The following is an 18,631-nucleotide window of genomic DNA, read 5'->3' as shown; positions in this document are numbered from 1 at the left end:
CTGTTTTGTTACATTCACAGTGCAAATAGTTTCTTTTTTTTCCAAAGCAGCAGGCTTTGACCAGGAGTCAGCTAACCTCTCTGAGACTAGCAGCTGGAAAGTGAAATAAGTATTACTGATGCCATTAGTTTGTGCATCTTGCCTTGGGGTTTTGTTGTTGTTGGGGTAGGCAGTTTTTTATTTGTTTTGGTTTGGGTTGGTTTGTTTGGTTGGTTTTGTTTTTTTGGTTTTTGGTTTGGCTTTTTTTTTTTCCTGTTCCCAGTTAGAGATTGCTAACTAGTTAGCTCTGTGCAGTTTCTTTCTCCCACCATTCATACAGAAAATTCTCACACTGTCCTTTTGTAATCCTCTGTTGACACCTGAATATGATCTGATTTCCAGGTGCTTCTCTCAGCTCCCTTCCTTCCTCTGCTCTACATTCAGATCAGAATAAAAGCAGCCTATTTGTTGACCCCAATTACAATGCAAAAACTGTATGGGATAGACTGAAAAAGGATGTGTCTGTTCTGATCCAAAGATACCACCTTGCAGGGAAATGTGTGCAATAAAGTATACCAGTTCAAGGTTCTCTTTTCACAGTTTCTAAAAACACACATGCCATTAATACGTGTGCTCAAGGTTCTCCATGGATTCTGTTAAATCACAGAGCTGGATTCAAATTCATTTCTGCTTCACCCTGGGAATTCTTTTTTGCAAACCAGCACATGAACCCACTTTGGAGTGTAAAGCAGCAGGTGCCATGTTCAGAGGAGGGAGACAGATGCATGCACTTCGTAAAAAGTCAAGTAAAAATTGCTGCCATTTAGCAGAGGGAGAATTTAAATTTAATTCCATTAAAAGCAGGGAGAACAAGCAGTGTATGTGCACAGGCTGGCAGCAGATGCATGTGCACTTACCTCAGCCCACTGTTTGGCTCTTCATCGGAGGAGAAGGTGCCGTTGCAGATATTGCTGAAGGAGTGGCTGGGCTTCAGCTTGGGTTCTTCACAGTCCAAGGCAGGCTCTCTTTTCTTTCTCTTGCTGAAGAGCTTCTTGAAAGGCTGGAATTTGCCTGCCTTTTTCTTGTCTGCGGATGACAAGACAGAGCAGCGCAGGGCTGAGGGACGCGGCTGGCGAGCACACGCCGCGGCAGCAGGTTCAAAGGAGGAATGAGGTCAAAGAGCAAGTCACCAGCCCGGAGCAGCCCAGCACTTGAGATGTAAATGCCGGGCTGCAACTTGCTGTTGACACGTCATATTGACAAAGCAAAGGAAAGTGCACTAAAACATTTGTTCTTGGGTTTAAGGATCTGCTTGGAGGTGTCAGCACAGCCGACCACTTTGATGAACAGAAGGGATAGTTTTGCAAAGACAGAATGTAACACTACAGCTCACTTTTAGATTTTACACCACAGTTTTGACCATTTTACCAAAAGACAAGCACTGCTTTGATCACCCCACTTTGGAAGATGCTGGATCCTCTGCCTTGAATTAGAAGCAATTGAAATCAACCAGCTGTGTTTTAGTTATGTGTCTTCATAACTAGACAAGTCAATTTATAAATGAACAAACAAAAGAGGATAAAGTTCGGTTGGTTTGCTGCTGGGTTACTTCAATAAACATCCAGCTTTATATCAGGAAAGTCAATACATTTCTCTGACTTTTTTCCCCCCAGGTGACTGAGGACAAAATTTGACCAAGCATTTCTTCCTTGAGACACTGAAATCTTCAAAGCTACACCAAAAAAGCATAGCAAAACACAAAACAGACATGAAGACAGAAACAAGAAATAAAAAACTTAACCAGGAAAAAAAAAGTAACTTTTTTTCCACCAAAGACGGGAGAAAATAAAGGCAGCTTTCAGCTACTATCCCCACATCTATTCAGAAGAAGTACCAAGATTTTCTTATTAGCCACTGTCGAGAAAAGATTAATTTCTCAGGGCTGGGATGCATCAAAGAGTATCTGAAAGATAATAACATTTAAAAAGAGTTTTATTTCTTTTCTGCTTCACTTTAATTTTGCATTGAATCTACTTGGAACAAGCTAGTTTGTTTTTTTTTAAAGAAAACCCAACTCTTAGCCCCCTATCATAATCTAATTTGAAAAGCATCATTTTGTACTGGTTACAGATATTTTCATAAGCTCTTTAAATTCCTGTATGTGCTTTTCTCACAGTCTGTGTGCATACACACTGCCTCAGCATGCTCCACTCTTCCTCTGGGCTGTGGCTCAACAGAAAGCAGCGGTTTGATTGGAAAGTATATGGAGGCCCCTGTAGGAACATTTGACCAGAAAACTTGGAAACTCTTATGTAATGCAATAGCACTCTTCAATTCCACATTAGGTTTTACACTCCACTCTGCTATACCTGAGCATGGCAAAGCCAAATCTGGGTAACACCCCTTTGTAGTTGCTGGAGGCATAGCGGCAGAGTACTCAGAGAGAGAAAATGTGCCCAAGCACATTCTGATCTGCCTGCTTCCTGTGGTAAGTGGTTTCCAAACTAGCATAGTGCCAGAGAGCCCAAGTTGAACTCAGGGTGGGATCAAACTTACACAAAGTGAATCTATCTATCTGTACCTGATTACAGATGAGGTAGGACACGTAGGCTGAAATTATGAAGTCAAAGACGCAACAGATAGTAATTCTGCATTTCCTTTAAAGATCCCTAAAAAGTTCACACAGATATAATTCCTCACCTTGGGCAGTCAAGATACACAGCATTTGTGCAACTTGGTTAAGACAACAACGCATCCCAGTAGCAGCATAAAGATAAAAAGCTGAATTATGAACCTCAAATTCAGGCCCAGCATTAGAATTTTTTGATTCAGAATCACTGACCCACAATGAGCAGATGAGAAAAACAACAAGCGCTGAAGCAGCAGTTTTACCGGGGTAGAAGAAAAAGGGGTACTCAACCTCTCCCTCAGCTCTGCTTTCCATAAGCTGAGCAACTCATATCTCCAGCCAGACCAATTTTTTGCTGCTGAATTCTGACTTTGGAGAAATATATTCTTACATGGAACCCCTAACAGACAGGCAGGCAGTCATGCAGAGAAAGAGAGAAATTATTGCTCTTGGCCAGAGCTGATTCAACCCTTCACACGTCTGAGAAACTGACTGCAAAACCCCATAAATCAAATGGTAGCGCATACAGGAGAGAAAGCATCAGTACTGGACACAACACTGGGTGAAAGACCTATTTGTCCACAGTTCCCACCTTGCCTGTTTCCTCCGCCTTCTTTGAAAGGGAAGACTGTGCCATGCCCCTTCTGCTGGTTGATGCAATTTACTGCATAAATCAATTCAACTACAGCATTTTTAAAAAAAGGTTCTCACCATGTCATTCATCCCCATTAGCCTTGTCCCCTCCTCTTCTGGAGGTCTTCAGATATAATTGAATTTCCTCATTGACTCTAAATCTACTGTACTGATTCACTAACTATGAATCTAGGTGTTGAACAAATATAACAGGTCAACACAGCTTTCATTTCATGAAAATGGGTGAAAGCCAACACTCCTATCTCCAGCCAAGATCTGCTTTTCTCTGTATGATTTAACATATCCCTTAGCTGTTTCTGCCACATACCCCATCATCACAGTTGTCACATTACTAAGTGTGAATTCTTTAAATTAGGCTTTGTGATGCATTCCAAAACCAATGAACACCCATCCCTGCTCAGGCTGCACACACTGTTCCCCATCCTGCCAGCAGCCTGCCCTTCCAGGTATCTAAGGAAGGAATGCCTGACCACTAAGACAAAGTCTGTTTACGTAAAATTTTCACAAGATTTTATGGAGGAATTTACCTCTATAGGGTAAAATGCTTCAGTAAACCAGTAAACCAGTAAAACAAGTACAAAAAGGAATCCAAACATCAGCAATGCAACAGACAATGCCCTGCACAAAAGCCTTTTGCATCTCTAATGCTCAAACACAACTCCTCCCTTCCATCCATCTCTAGTGTTGAGAAAAAAAAATGGGATAGGAAACGCTGAAGGTTAGGACACCCAATGCTGTCAACTTGCAGCAAGGACAGTTGCTGGAAGTGCCAGGAAATAAGTCTGCTTACATGGGCCATTTGCTTTTCTCCTTAATCGCTTGAATGGGAATCCTGCACATCCAGCCCCAGGAGACCAAGGGAAATTAGTAATTAAATCTTTTTTCCTGTCTGTTTGACAAGTCTATCTTGTTCAAATCACTGTAAACAGTTAACAGTAAATCAGTTTGGAATCACAGAATAACATAAGGTGTGAAGGCGACAGATAAACAAGTTTGGATACACTAGCTAGAATAACACAGCACAGATGGTACACGCTCCCGTCTCAGCTATCAGAAGACTAGCAGAACAGATTAGAATAATCTTTAACCTGTCATATTATTTGTCAGATGCACAAAGACACACAGTGCCTAACATAGAGCCAGCGGAGAGCATCAGTATCATGAAGGCAGCACATGGTCCTTCCACTCCCAGTGACAGAAGGGAGCAGCTTCTCTCATGCTCTCTCTTTCATGCTCTCCAAGAAAGATGAAGGGGGGTGCAATGGGCTTTACTGCCAGTAAATCAGTCACAGCCTTTGGACTCCAGCTGGCAAAGTCTTATCAATGTGCCAGCTGAAAATTTCCCATAAGACATCTTGTTATTAAACTGCTCGAATGTCACCCAAATCCACTGGGATTCCTAGGCTTAATTCCTCCTTAATCCATCCCATCAAAACCAGCACAGAGTCCTCAACACAAGCACAGGTCAAACAAAGACTTAACTACCATGCTTATATAGGGAAGAAATTTAAATGACTGGAAAGAGAGTGAGCAGTGTATCCCAGAAAATGGGAGCAATGCAGGGGTGAGGTTGTGCCAGTGGACAGGACAGAGAAGATGCCAATGTCACTGGAAATATCTGAAAAATAATTTTCAAGCAAAGCAAAGCAAGACTCACATAATCGCAGAAAAGACACCTAAATATTTAACAAGGTATAGGTTCCTTGCTTTTCCTATTTGCTGCAGTGCTGGGGGCACTCACAGTACTGTGGGTGAGGAAACCTGCAGGGCAAGACCTCTCCAAGCAGAGCTGACCAAGCACATGCATCAGCTGGTAGGCAGGAAGATGATCGTTGAGGGGAAAAACAAATAAAATCAGGATTCATAGTGTCAATTTAAAGTTGAAGTTACTGTGGCCAGGATTTTTCAAGCCCCAGTTTTGAAATGGGATTTGCAGAGATTTCACAGACTTTACTGCTCATTATATGAGATGCAGCATCTGTCTATAACACTTCTAGAATGAGATATTGCACAGGACCTGTCTCCAAAAGAATGTGTTCCTTGTTATTGAATTTAATGGCTACAAAATATGGTGTAATAAGCTAGATTAATGAGAATATGAATTATTAAATTGAATAGAAATTTCTATAAAGAATTTAGAGAATGAAAATCCATGTGCATGCATCACTAAGAACCGTGTGGCAGAGAGAGGGCAGGTGGGTTACTGGTCTGCAGGCCCAATACAGCAGCCAAGGCAAAAAAGGGAACTAAAAGATATTAAAAGGGTAAGTTGATTGACATCTCTAATTACATCTCTGCAACAGAAAAAGGCTGTTATGAGACACAATGCCAGTAAAAAAACCCACCTTGATTTCAAGCTAATGATATTTCTTATTGATGCTCTTTTTAAAATAACACAGGATGCATCCACTACAGTAAGCAGTGCCCTGCTGAGCTCTGGGTTGGCCATGCACCTGCACAAACTTGTTTGCTTTTCAGGTCCCCATCAAAAAGCCACCCTTCACTCCCCCTTGCCCAGTCTGTTCTCACAGGGCATAGAGCTTCTCTGTGCAAACCAGGATTGACACTTGCCTCCAGCTTTCCCACCCACTCCATGACTCGGTACATCCATTTCTATGACTCCCCAAAGATGCTCATTACTGATATAAATTTGCAGCACTCCCTGGAGAGGTGTTTCCACTCCTCCAGGAAAGGGAAACAAATTGTTTGGGATCATGGAGTAGCCTCTGCTCCACTTAACCATGTTCTCATGTTTTAAAATAGGTGTGAGCTCCCGTACCTATTGTAGCTCATGAGATTTCACAGGGAAAATTGGTTTCTGGACATTTTCTGCCTTCATGACCTGCCCTCAGTCCATTGCCCTCTCTTCCATATGTAGCTCAAAAGAAAGCTGGGGTTGACAGATGAATATATAGATGCAGTCCAGATATACGAAGCAGGAACGAACAACAAAGAGCCCAAAGAAACATTTAAGAGAACACACACAGAATAAAGATTGACATTAAAAAAGACTGACGTTCAGATTCAATAATGTAACTTCCCAGCAAGGAGTTCAACTCTGTGAGATATTTAGTGATAGCACATAAAACTCATAAAGCGGATAGTATGCAATAGTCCCATGCTAACAGAGATGAGATGAGATAATATGACTTGACATCAAATCAATACCTGAGAAACATTAAATAAAAACAATATTGAGAGGGATCAAAAGCATCAAGTTGGTGTAGCGACAGTAGTCTAATGAAACACATAGGCAAAGAAAAAGAAAAATAGCATGCCAATGCTTGCCTGTTTTTCCAAGAGTATCAAGTGATCTTACAGAGATACTATTTCTTGCAAACCTTGTCCCACAGAGAGGATGAGGTATTCTTGGATTACCTGATATAAACTAGTAATACTACCTAAAGTATCCATAACACAGCAAAAACAAATCTTATTTTCCAGAAACATCTATTTTCCCTTGCTACCTGCAGACACAAAAACATTTCCATAAATAAGAGCTGATTTTTTGATTTTTCTTCCTCCCAAAACAGTCGGCTGTTTGGAGACACATATGAATTATCATAATAGAGTCTATTAATGCTCAAACACCATCTAACATACTTTATCACCCAGAGCAGGGAAACAGCTATTTCAACACTTCTCTTGATACAACAAGGAAGTAACAGGGAAAGTGAAAAGTTATGTCATTCACTTAAAGGCAAAAGGATTTAACCTCTACTACATGAGATTTGCCTCAGTGGTCTTTACAAGCAAGAAACAAATACAAATGGAGAGGAGGAATAAAGAACAGTTTAAAAATGTTTAGATGACATTTTAGATGACAACAGAAGAACCAGAGCTGAGTGAATACTGGTCCTCTCTCCTATGAGACTAATTCTTTAGTCTCATTTACTCTGGCAAGAGTCTCCCCTCCCTTCATTGCTGAGCTCCTGTTTTCCTCTTTTCCCCATCTATAAATTAAAGTCTTCCCAGCCAGACTTTGTATTTCTGTACCTTCTATTTTTATCAAGTATCACAATGAGTGGTCCTTGAAGTTGGAAAGCCTCATTTACCCAATGGTTTGTTTTAACATTGACATCCTGCTGCCCTAATCCATCCCGCTGCCACCCTTGGGCAGCACCTTTGGGATGGAAAAGACACCACCCTCCAAAAAACACTACCAAACTTAGAGCAGGTAGGTCACTTTGGGAATGTGTGAGGTAGGCCGGGGATAGCAGGGACTCCCAACAGGGAAGACAGTATGAGAAGATCAGTATAAACTTTTTCAAGAGAAAGCCCTACTTACAGGTTACACAGTGAGTAGCCAAGGGGTTTGAAGCAACTTGGGATATGCATCCTGAGCACAGTGACAACAGGTAGTGGAGTTCATACATAAAAGGACATTTGCAAAAGGGTTAAGTTAATGGGACAGATATTACTGAGGTGCTGGGCTGCATTGCAGAACATATGCAATAAGACAGAACCAGTTTATTATAGCTCCTGGCTCAGTGATGCACATGAGACTTTTAGAAAGGAATGGACCACAAAAGGTTCTGACTCACCAACGAAACATCCATTCATTATGTAACAGAAGGGAGAAAATTACTAGGGCAAGAATTATTAACTCAAATTATTAATGATGGGAGACCCTTTTGGTATGCTGGGTTTTATCTGAAGTTCCCAGAGCTGCATTAAACACCTGAGGTCAATGCAGTTAAGGGATGTTGGCTTATTATTTCCTTCTCAGAGAAAAAAAATCCTGTAAAACATGGGATTCCCTTAGGAAGTTAATTTCTTACATGGAACAATTCCTGTTTGAAAGCATTTAAAACCTATCCTGGCCACAGTGCTTATGAAAAGATAAACTCTCAAAGGCCAAGCGACTTCCCTGAGGCCCTGCCACAGAGGAGTCCAAAGTCCAAGGAGTAAAACCTGCGCTGGACAAACAGCTCCCCACTGCCCCTCCCCAGCTGCTGGCGGTCATTTATACCTCCTCAAGGCTTGTACAAGCTGCTGGCAGACCAGGATTCTACACTCAAATCACTATTTCTAAGATCATTCTTGCAGGGGATTGTGTTTCATGAAGTTTTTCCTGCCCCTGGAGCCCTAGAATAAGTCCTGTATTGCACTGGTCAACACTTTTGGATCCATACCATTTCCAGTTTTCCATCAGTGAGAGAAGGAGCATTGCATCCTCACAGAAACTACTGGCTTACCATAGAAAACAGAAAATGTCAATTTTCATGAAGGTAGCATGAAATTCATAGACCAAACCTCCTTAGAGATAAGGCAGAAGTGCTAACAGCATGCTACTGAATTCTATTGATAACAAACCTGACAAGTATCCTGACCTCCAAAGAGAGTCAGAGTGCCATGCCAGAAGGACTGGATGGCTGGAGGACTGGGATAACAGAAATTAGAGGCAATGCTGCAGTATTATGTACAAACTCATTTGTTTAGGGCATATTGCTCAAACATTCTTCTAATAACTTGGCCCAGGTCAGCTAGAAATGTGCAAGAAGACAGACATCTGGCTACACCAGCTGACCACAGGATAATTATAAACCAGCAGTGTGGTGCTGCTACAAAAATTAAATGTCATCTTATGGAAGGGGCTCCTGGGACTGACAGGGGTTACTATCCAAGGAACGGGGTGGAGACCCAACTTACTAATAAATCACTAGGTGCTAATAAATCAAGGCTGTAAGCAAGCAGGTACATCCAATATATTTTAGATTGGGATTTGGAATTTTTCCTTCTTTTATGGTGGAAACAACAAACTAATACATTGCTGAGTCATTTTGACACAGAACAAATTCTCTCTTGAAGGTCACATAAAGGCAATATTATTGGATAAAAATTTCATGTCATGGTGCAAAATCAGATGTATTATTTCTGCTTTTGCTGCCTAACACAAACTGAAACCAGTAAGGACATAGATACTGTGACATACAGCAGCTGCAAGCACTAAAGCTAGTAATATAAGGAATACTTTCAAGGCAGTATCCTGCTTAGAACAATAGCAACCAATAACTGAAGAAAACCAGCATATAAAAATGGCTTTTTTAGTTGTTGTGACTGGTGAGTGTCAAAGAATGGCTTCAAGTGACTGAAAAACTCAGTGAAATCTTATAAAATTTTACAGTTTAGACCTAATTATACGTATCTAAGAGATAAAAAATGTGGAATACTTTTCTTCCGATCTTTGAGAACTAACAATATTCACTTCATAGAATATTCAAATAGATGTATTTTACTGTCACATTTATTTGGCTAACACTGAATATACAAACATATAACACTAATAAGCAGAAGCAGTGCTATTTTAAATGCCAGTCAAGTAAGATTTCTACTACAAATAGAAATATAAAGGGCTCTTTATAAGTTCTCTGATATCAAAATAGAAAAAAACCCAAGCTACTACAGTGATGCTAAGTGAAATCTCCCTCTATCTGTTCTATTTTATGATGCTAGAATAAAATTAATTACTCATGAAGAAGCAAAATTAAAAAGGAGAAGAGAAGCAGCCATAAAGAGATGACACTCAAGCATTTATAAACTTAAACATTTCAAAAATATATAAAATAATTCAAAAATAAAATGGCATTTTCACAAAAGAACAACTCCTTCTATCCCTGAACCAGGAAAACCAGACATTTCCTTTTAAAACATCTTTCCTTTAGGCAGTGGGAACAAAAAGAAAAAAATCTATTCCCTATTTTCATGCTGTTTCGCTTCCAGGCAAGGATTTGCCAGGCCAGGATGTGACTGATCACGCTCATCACACACCGTCTCACTGAGCAGAGATTACAAAGCATTATCACCAGTAAACTGGGGAAATACATCAAATTTAGCCACACGAGCTGGGTGTGATTAAACTTTGCTGAGAAAGAAGATGCCACTTTTTCTACAACATCACCTGCCCACATTGGAATTTATTTACCATGTACTATGTCCCAGAATGAAACAGAATGGAGGGGACTCAGGTGGCCAGGCAAAGCACAAGATCTTTTTGCTAGTGAGGATGGTTAAATGTAACTACCACCAAGGGAAATTAATGATTGTAGACTGCAGGATATGACATCAAGATGGACCCTAGAGTGAAAAATATTCAAATATGCAGTTTGTAAACCCTGGAAGGACACTGGGAGCACAGGCTGTGTCTGTTGTACTCTGAGGAACTACAGCAGCCCTGACACCCAGGGGACCAGCCAAGTGCAATATCATCCCAGAAAATGTCACTTGTACAGGGTGCTTTCTGGCAGATCAGGCACCCTGTTGGTCCAGTACAACAGCAAGAGCAAGGAACAGAAATTCCTCTCCTGGTACTGATTAGTGCCAGGGTCTGTTTGTCAAGCAAGGATGGAAGCAGGAGTCAATTTCAGCATCTCTGAACACTTGTTTTCCTAGGTGCTGAGGCACATTTTGGATCCCTGCAAGCAGCTTGGTACAGGAATTGGAGCCCTCCCTGTCCAGTTAAGGGAAGCTCATAATGAGTCAGGGGAAGCACATGCTGACCAAACCATATTTAGCTCCCTTCCTTAAACTGCTTCTTGACACCTTGCAGAAACACACCTGATACCATTCCCACACTTGTAAAATCAAGATTCAAGAGCACTTGCTGTAAAAGAAATGGCAGAGAGCAGATTTGGGAATGGGCTGGGAGCAGAGGAGAGAGGTAAAACATTCACCAAGTTTTAACCTTTTTTATTTGTTTTAAATGTATTCCTATCTAGACTACAAGCATTCAGCTGAAGCAGTATTTTTCCATCTCTCTAAAGCAACACCTAGGGTTACAGCAACACATGCAAGCTTTAAAGAACAATAACAATAAACAAGCTGAAATAAAAGTTTACCAAAATAATCAGTTTCCACTATGTGACCAGTGGCCTCAAGAGATGCCCACATCTCTCTCATTGATGCATTTTGATGCTGAAATACTGCAAAGCACCTGAAAGCAAATTCAGGTTGCACTTCTTGAAACTTTCCTCACATGAAAGTTTCTGAAAGATTTGTCAAATATGAGTTTGGAAACCAACATAGCTGTTGCTTTGCCCTGTGGGCACAGAGAATGCAAAAATTAACACTTACAGCTAAAAGTCCTAGGTGAAGAGAATAATCATTCCAGTGCTCCTTGTTGGCCCTCTATCAGATCCCGAGACCCTCATACCAGGTTTTCTTCTACATTGTCAGAAAAATCCTAAAGCTCTAAATGACTGTGCTAATCTTGATACTTCTTTAAACAGTTGAGCTAAAGTCCAAAAGCCATATGTGCATTAACACCCACCCAGGACAGTCAGAGGAAAGAACCATTTAATTTAGGTATATGAAATGACAGCACTGTCAGTTATATGAGGGTAACTTTGCACAGTGTAAAGTTAAGCCTAGGCTTCTCCCACCCCTTTATCCCCTCTTCTTCACTTTTTAAGCCTAAGTCTTACATATTACATGGAAGAAAGAAAGATGCCAGTTGTGCAGCAGAAATACACAGCACTGCAGTGATGCAAAGCAGCATTTTCTCCAGCAGGGTATGTCTCAATTACAAGAGAAACCACATTACCTCCTTTTCATTTTCCTGCTTTTCTGCCATGGATTATTTGGAGCCAAACCATAAAATGAATAACCACACAATATCAGAACAAAATAGGAGAGTCTCCAAATATTCTATTTTTTTCAGTTTGGCTTCATTTATCACATATGTCTCTACCTGATGGTAGAGAGATGACATATATCACAGGGTATAGATTGTTCATAATGTGTTTACAGAAAACATTACTCTGAACAAATGCAATTTAATCTGATTTAGTCACAGTTAATGTTGAGTTTAAACTCAACACATATGAACAGATATTGAGTTTAAGTGTTTCAGACTGTAAACTGAAAATTATCTGACGACAACTAATCTGCTGTATCACCTGAGAATTCACTGGTCTACTGATGTTAAATGAAGATGAGCAGATCACTGATCGATCTGGAAAAAAAACCCACCTGGACAGAACACATACAGCTACCTGGCACTATAAATATCCACACTCATTAATGGGAGGGCAGTTGCTACTTGGAAGGTGCCAGTTTGGAAACCACAGTCAAGCATGTGACTATAAAGTGTTCGAATACACGTACTTGGTTTTGGTAAACAGATTCCTATGAGGGCATCACCCATCACCCATATTGTATCCTAAAGCTTCAGTAATGGTAACACAATCCTGATAGCATTGTGTAATAGGATAACCATGTAATCAAAAAAGTGAAAATAAGAGAGCAGTGAGATTTCACTACTTTGTAGCAAAAATTATTTGAACGGCTTTTAAAAATACAATAATATTTTTACTAAGTTCTTCCAAAAGCAGAGGGAAGTGTTTTTCCTGTTTTTTCAGCACAAAGTGGAAGGAGACATGGATAGGAGCTGAAACAGATTATCTGTCTGTAACTGTTCATCCTCGAGGTGCCTTGGTGACATGTACATCCGTGGAACTGATACCTAGCTGCAAGCCTCCCCACTATGGCAGCCCACTGCTGCATGGTCACCATGTGCACTGCGCACCACTGCAGAGGAGGCCAAAAGCCTCTTAAACAAAGCATGTGAAATTAAACAGGGCCAAGGAAGAGGGTAGAAAGGATGGCTCTTAAAATGCATGCAAGACCTTACAACTCAGGAAGGATCAGAAGATGTAGCAATCTGTATTACTTCCTTGTAATATCAAATGTTTGTTTACTTTAAACATCTGCCAGAAAAACTGTCCATAGAAAAGACCTCAGAGCCCCCCAGAAACAAACTCTCTCAAAGACAGCATCATCCTTTTGCAGCCATGGTGGAAACACAGCATGGCAGAATCCCAAGCAGCAGCTCCAAAGTCCTCTATGTATGCAGAGCCATCACCAGCATTACTTGGCCTCTAGCAGAATAAGCTCAAACTGAAGAGGAAGAGGGGTTTATTTTTCTTTGGTTTTTTTACTGAAAACAGTTTTTGTTCCAAGATACACAGTGGGGAAAAGCAAGGTGGCTGGAAGCCCCCTGAGGTTCTGATGGGCAAGGGCAGAGGGGCCGAGGCAGCCTTGCAGGACTTTGCTCTCCTCTGCTGGAATGGGCTCCATGCCATAACTAGTAAGTTTTGAGAACCTGATCTCATTGTAAACAACTGTGTTTCTCTGCCCTGCCCTCCTGGACCATGCCATCAGACTGGTAAGGTTTGTTTGTACCTGTTCTTCAGGATACCCCAAGCACCCTCTCCAGAGTCAGCCTCTTATTATCCTCCAGCACTCGAGTTGTCAGCTAGGGCAAGTGTAGCCACAGAGCAGCTGGTCATCCCTGCTTTAGGCTGTATTGTGAAATGGGACAGGCACTTTGTTCTATAGGTTAAAGAGGACACCTCATTTAGGGAAACAACATTCCAGAATAAGAATTACATTTCGTCTGTCATGGGAGAAAAGAAACATGAAGAGATTGCATCTTTGGAGTAAAGAACAAGATTTTAATCTCACTATCTAATAAGAAACCAGCAAACAAGAGGACAGAATTCAACTGTGTTAAGATATCTAATTAGTTCATGAAGCATTTTACTGGAGTATAATTTTGCGTGTGTAACAAAGCAAAAGGTACTAATTAATTGCAACTCATTAAGTGCAAGTTATTTAATAATTAGGAAAAATGAATGCAGGCATGGCAATGCAGGTTGGTACAGACAAGAATTCCATATAGCTGAGTGTTGCGTTTCCAACAGCAGCCAGTCTGCTCAAGAAGCAGAGGAGTAATTTGAAATTCAGTCTTTACCCATGAGGTCAACTTTTTTTTCCCAACTTTTCTGAAAGAAATCTTAAAGGACAAAGATAATGAATGCCTTCGCAACAAATTACTGGATTAGACAATTAGTGTCTGTCTCCACCCATGAGCAATTAAAACTTCATGTTCTATGTATAAAAAGCATTGCTATCCCATGTAGAGTGCTCATGGATATATAAATCATCCATATTCATGATCTCATCTTTTAGAGTTCTGCTAATACTTATGCAGAATCAAGGTAAGTCAGTCATACTCATCTCTTTGTAAATCGTATGCTTCTTAGGGAATCAGAAACAAACATCCCAAGTAAGATTTTAATAGCATAATATTTTCAAAATTTGCTCTTTACCCAGGGAAAGTTTGCCGAGGAGGGGAGAGTTAAAAAATCACTGCACATACTAGGATAGAAAGAGACTGAAAGCAAAGGGACCACAAGCAAAGTGGTCATAGGCAAAGATTTCCTAGAACAGCAGCTTTCAGCGAAGTCTCACATGACAATGAATCACTCATCCCCTACAACTGTCTGCTGGGGATTTTTAAGTCTTTACCACAGCACCATACAGTGACTGACCATAAAACCCAGTATAAGGTAAGACAGTGATACACCATTTTATTTGGTGGTAATTGTAGAAAAAATGATTTTCTACAAAAGCAGGCACCAAATTCTGGGAAAGTCTGGGCCTGGAATTTGCAGCTCAGTTATGGCTTAACTAATAATAGCTAACACAAGTGTAAAAGTCACATGAGAAACAGAGTTTCCTTCCCACAGTGCCACTGGTGAAGCATACAAAAGGAAAACCAAAAAAGTCTGAAAACTTCACACAAGTAAATTTTTTTCTTTGTACTGAATGGACACGCTGTACTCCCACTGCTTCACAAAGGAAGTTAAGAGCTTCTTTATATGTCAAGCCTACTCCGTTTTTCTCAACAAAATACAAATGAAAGGGCCATGTCAATTATTAACAGATGACAACAGAGAGCTAGTCAGGTATTTCAAACACTTGTGTCTCTTCTTCCCACATGAATTCCTCAACAGTAAATGCAAACTCAGTCTTCTTACTACTTTCATCATTTAAATCCATAATTAGAGACTATTAAATAACTTGTTGAGAAGTAAAGGCTTTTTTACATTCCTTCCTCTCTCCTTTCTTTCTCTGGGAGAGCATTTGACCTGACTGTCAGTGACAGGGTGACGGGGGGGACTTCATGTTCTGAAAGGCACTTGCAAGTGAATCAAGTCAGAGCCTTTTCCCCTCTTAATACTTTTTAGTACTGCAAGCTCATGTGGAAAATCATGCAATCCAGTGGAAACAGAGACACTAGGTATATAATGGAGAAATCTGAAAACAGACTAAAACTTTAGTTGTGTTATGATGTTAACCATCATCTTATGTTGAAAATAAGTCTTGTTTATTATAAATGCTTTGGCCAGGCTCTTCTCCCCCATCTCCCTCCCATCCCCAAACTTCACCAACAAAGAGGTGAACAGGACACCACCACATGAATCCAGCACCACTGCTTGACAGCATGCTTGCTATTTACACATAAGTACAAACTTAACACTGCTTCAGTCCATTCACATCATTTAACTCAAATAAATTCTAAATTTGTCAAAGAATCTCTGCAAACCCAATGTAATCAATAAAAGTGAAATAATATAACTTAGTATCAGTGCAACTGAAAGATAATTGAGAAGTATCGTAGGAAAACCTGTCAAGATTAGAATTACCATAGTAAACTTTAAAATGGCAAACTTTTTGACAATTTTGAAAAATAATCCATATGATCCTAAGTAAGCATGTACTTTTCTATTTACTTCAAAATTTAAATCCATAAATTCTAAACTTTCATCAGCTAAAAGAGCCATTTCAAATAGTATGGTAAAAGCGCAGCATCTGACATAACATGGACTGGGGGAATCAAGTTTCCCATAGTGGAACAGGTAGCTCCTAGTAATGCCACAGGGAATTACCTGCAAAAACATAAACCAGAATAATCTCTTTGGTTTGGATTTGACTGAGCTTCACACATACACTGTTTATTCTGACTGCCATAAAAATGGACAAAAGCAGCACACACATTAGCAGCAGCTCCTGCTTAAAAACAAGAAGCACAGCACATTTTCCCCTCAGCCAGCTCCCCGCTGAAAGTATTCCAGACTAAGCCACAAAAACTTAACAGTGAGCTTTCGAATGACAGGACATCATGTGCTCCATCAGTCAAGTACTTACAAGGTTTCTTAAACAAATTGATCATGCCTACAATTTCAGACGAAGTCAGAGAAACTCCAGACTTGATCTTCTCTGAGGAAGAAACAAAAGCCATGAAATCACCAAAGAGAAGGGCTTGTTTGCCTTTTTTTTTGTTACTGTTTTTAAGAGAACTCTGAAGGACATATTGTAATGTGATAGGAAGCTTGCAGGAACAGCCTTACAAATAAGGCTGGAAGTGTACTTCAGCACCCTGTTCTTAGTTAGCGCTCTCTCTGGGGAAAATGCTAAGGGAGGTTTTAACTAGCAAGAGTCAAGGTGATTTCAGACTGATAGCTAAGACCTCCCAGGTGATCTTACATTTGGTACATTAGTTTATATAATTGCTTTTTGCTCAGTTTTCCCCAGCTACAAAGCCAAAAATAGCTTACTTGTCCGACAAGGGAAATAAGGTATACTGGGGATATTGGGCAACCCTTTATAGGTGTTATGAATAACAGCAGTGGTTTTAAAAAAGTAAGAAAATTCCTGACATTATAGTATTATCCATATTTTTACTTTTATAAGAACAATTTAATGTCAATAGCTACCATGAAATCAGGAGGCTGCATTTTCCAAGAAAGTTTGTGCCAGACATTAGTATTTTCTGAAGCATCCTATAGTACCATGAAATGGAGACAAGCATTAAGCAGACTTTATTATTCACCATAAAAGAAGCAACAATGATGCAAATTCCTCTAAGAAAGCAATAAAATTTTGAATATAAAACCCCAAAAAGGCTTCATTATGCAGTTCTCAGTCAACACCAGCTGAGCCAAAGCCTACTACAGTACTTCTCTGTGCTCTGGATAAAACTTCCCATGGATCCAGTAGCTCCACTCGCAGAGGTGCCAGTCTTCTACAAATACACATTTGCAATAGGATTTAAGGGAAAATATACCCAGTAAAGCTAGGCTCTCAGATCTGTAGTTTGGCATACAAATGGAGGTCTAATTTTCAATTCTCTTGGGAACCAGGTAGCTTATCATGCAGTAAAATCCACAAAAGGAAATTAATGTTTTAATGATGTCTTTTCAATTCTTGCATGGTGTTTGTTCAAAATCATGTATTACAAGTTTTACCCAAAGACCAACAACAAGTGTTTATGCTTACGCTTTCACATCCTGATGGTGTTAATACCAAAAAGTGCTTCTCATGAAATTCAAGATCTAGAGAAAGATTATACTTTCTCAATGTGAAATAAAAATTTATGGTTTTTATCCAGTTTCAACAGAGGTCCTTGGCATTTTCATATCCATTGCAGAGACTTTTTAAGTCAGAAGATAAAGCCTTTAACAGAGGAAAATTTTGATTAATCTGTTGTACACAGTGCATTTACTAATATCTGATTTCTCAAATCTCTGCTAGGTCAATTAAAAAAAGTGTATTTGGAAAAACATTGAACAATCTTAGGCTGCTTAGCGACCCCTTCTTTCTAAGCACTGGAAATACAGACATATAGAATAATTTGCATAAAACACAGACAAATGGGACTGAACTGTAAATGAGAGAAGATAAAATAAAAAGCTTGAGAGTAATATCCCCCTGTTGCTTTCTCCTCTGAGGTATCTCATGCCAAATTTTTTTTTTGGTAGATATATCAAGATTTATGTGTTATAATGACTTTAGCGACTTCTTTTTTAGAGACACATTTTATTTCACTAATGAAACATTCTCAGGAACCAAGAGAATCACTTCCGCCCAATTTCATTTTAATTAAAAAGAGCTAAAAAAAAGAATAGGAAGATGAAACTACTTTGGTTTGACAAAATGCATGGCTTTTTGACCCATCTATAAGGGCTGCTTATGCCACTCTAGCAGCTGACAGACCAAGATTCTCTGCAGTCCATAAATCAGCTCACGCAGCCCCCTCAAGCCTTCCTCCCACAGTGCTGCACTACATCTAGCATCCCTCCAAATAACTAGCAAGCCAGGATTAATTCAGACCATGAGAGCTTACAGAAGGGCTCAGGATCATCAGAAAGACTGCACAGGTACCTAAGCAGAAACTGTGGATCATAGCTGTGGTCACTTCCCTGAGTACATTCTGCAGCTATTCAGGTCCTTTGCAGTCTTTTCACTCCAAACCCCATGACTAAGATCCACCTTGAAAACCAACAGATGGACATCACAATATTGAAAAGCATAGGTGTCAAGGGGTACCTCTTGCAGGGATAACATAATCTACCATCAATGTTGGAGATGCCTGAATGACCATGAAACAGCCTCCTAGGTGAGGACAATTAGTACCATTTAATCATCACACAAGGTTATCAAAGGACTTTTCGTAGCAACAGCTGAGAAGCAGCATCACTCAGACAACAGACATGAAGGTAAGTGGTGGACAATCTGGCAATG

At 40.0% G+C, this 18,631-nt stretch overlaps 1 protein-coding gene across 1 annotated transcript in view; it reads right to left on the bottom strand.

Annotated features, from left to right (window-relative positions):
• The window catches only part of KIAA1211 (KIAA1211 ortholog), a 55,341-nt gene extending 36,728 nt beyond the window's left edge, over positions 1-18,613 (bottom strand). The window contains 2 exon segments of the mRNA XM_027676433.1: positions 897-1,065; positions 16,256-18,613. Coding sequence (XP_027532234.1) covers positions 897-1,065; positions 16,256-16,349 — 263 coding nt within the window. The 5' untranslated portion in view covers positions 16,350-18,613.
• Between the last annotated feature and the right edge of the window lie 18 nt (positions 18,614-18,631).

Source organism: Neopelma chrysocephalum, unplaced genomic scaffold (assembly GCF_003984885.1).
Source record: "Neopelma chrysocephalum unplaced genomic scaffold, ASM398488v2 Primary Assembly neopelma1_42, whole genome shotgun sequence".
NCBI classification, from domain to species: Eukaryota; Metazoa; Chordata; class Aves; order Passeriformes; family Pipridae; genus Neopelma; species Neopelma chrysocephalum.
This window is presented reverse-complemented; position numbering and strand designations above follow the sequence as displayed.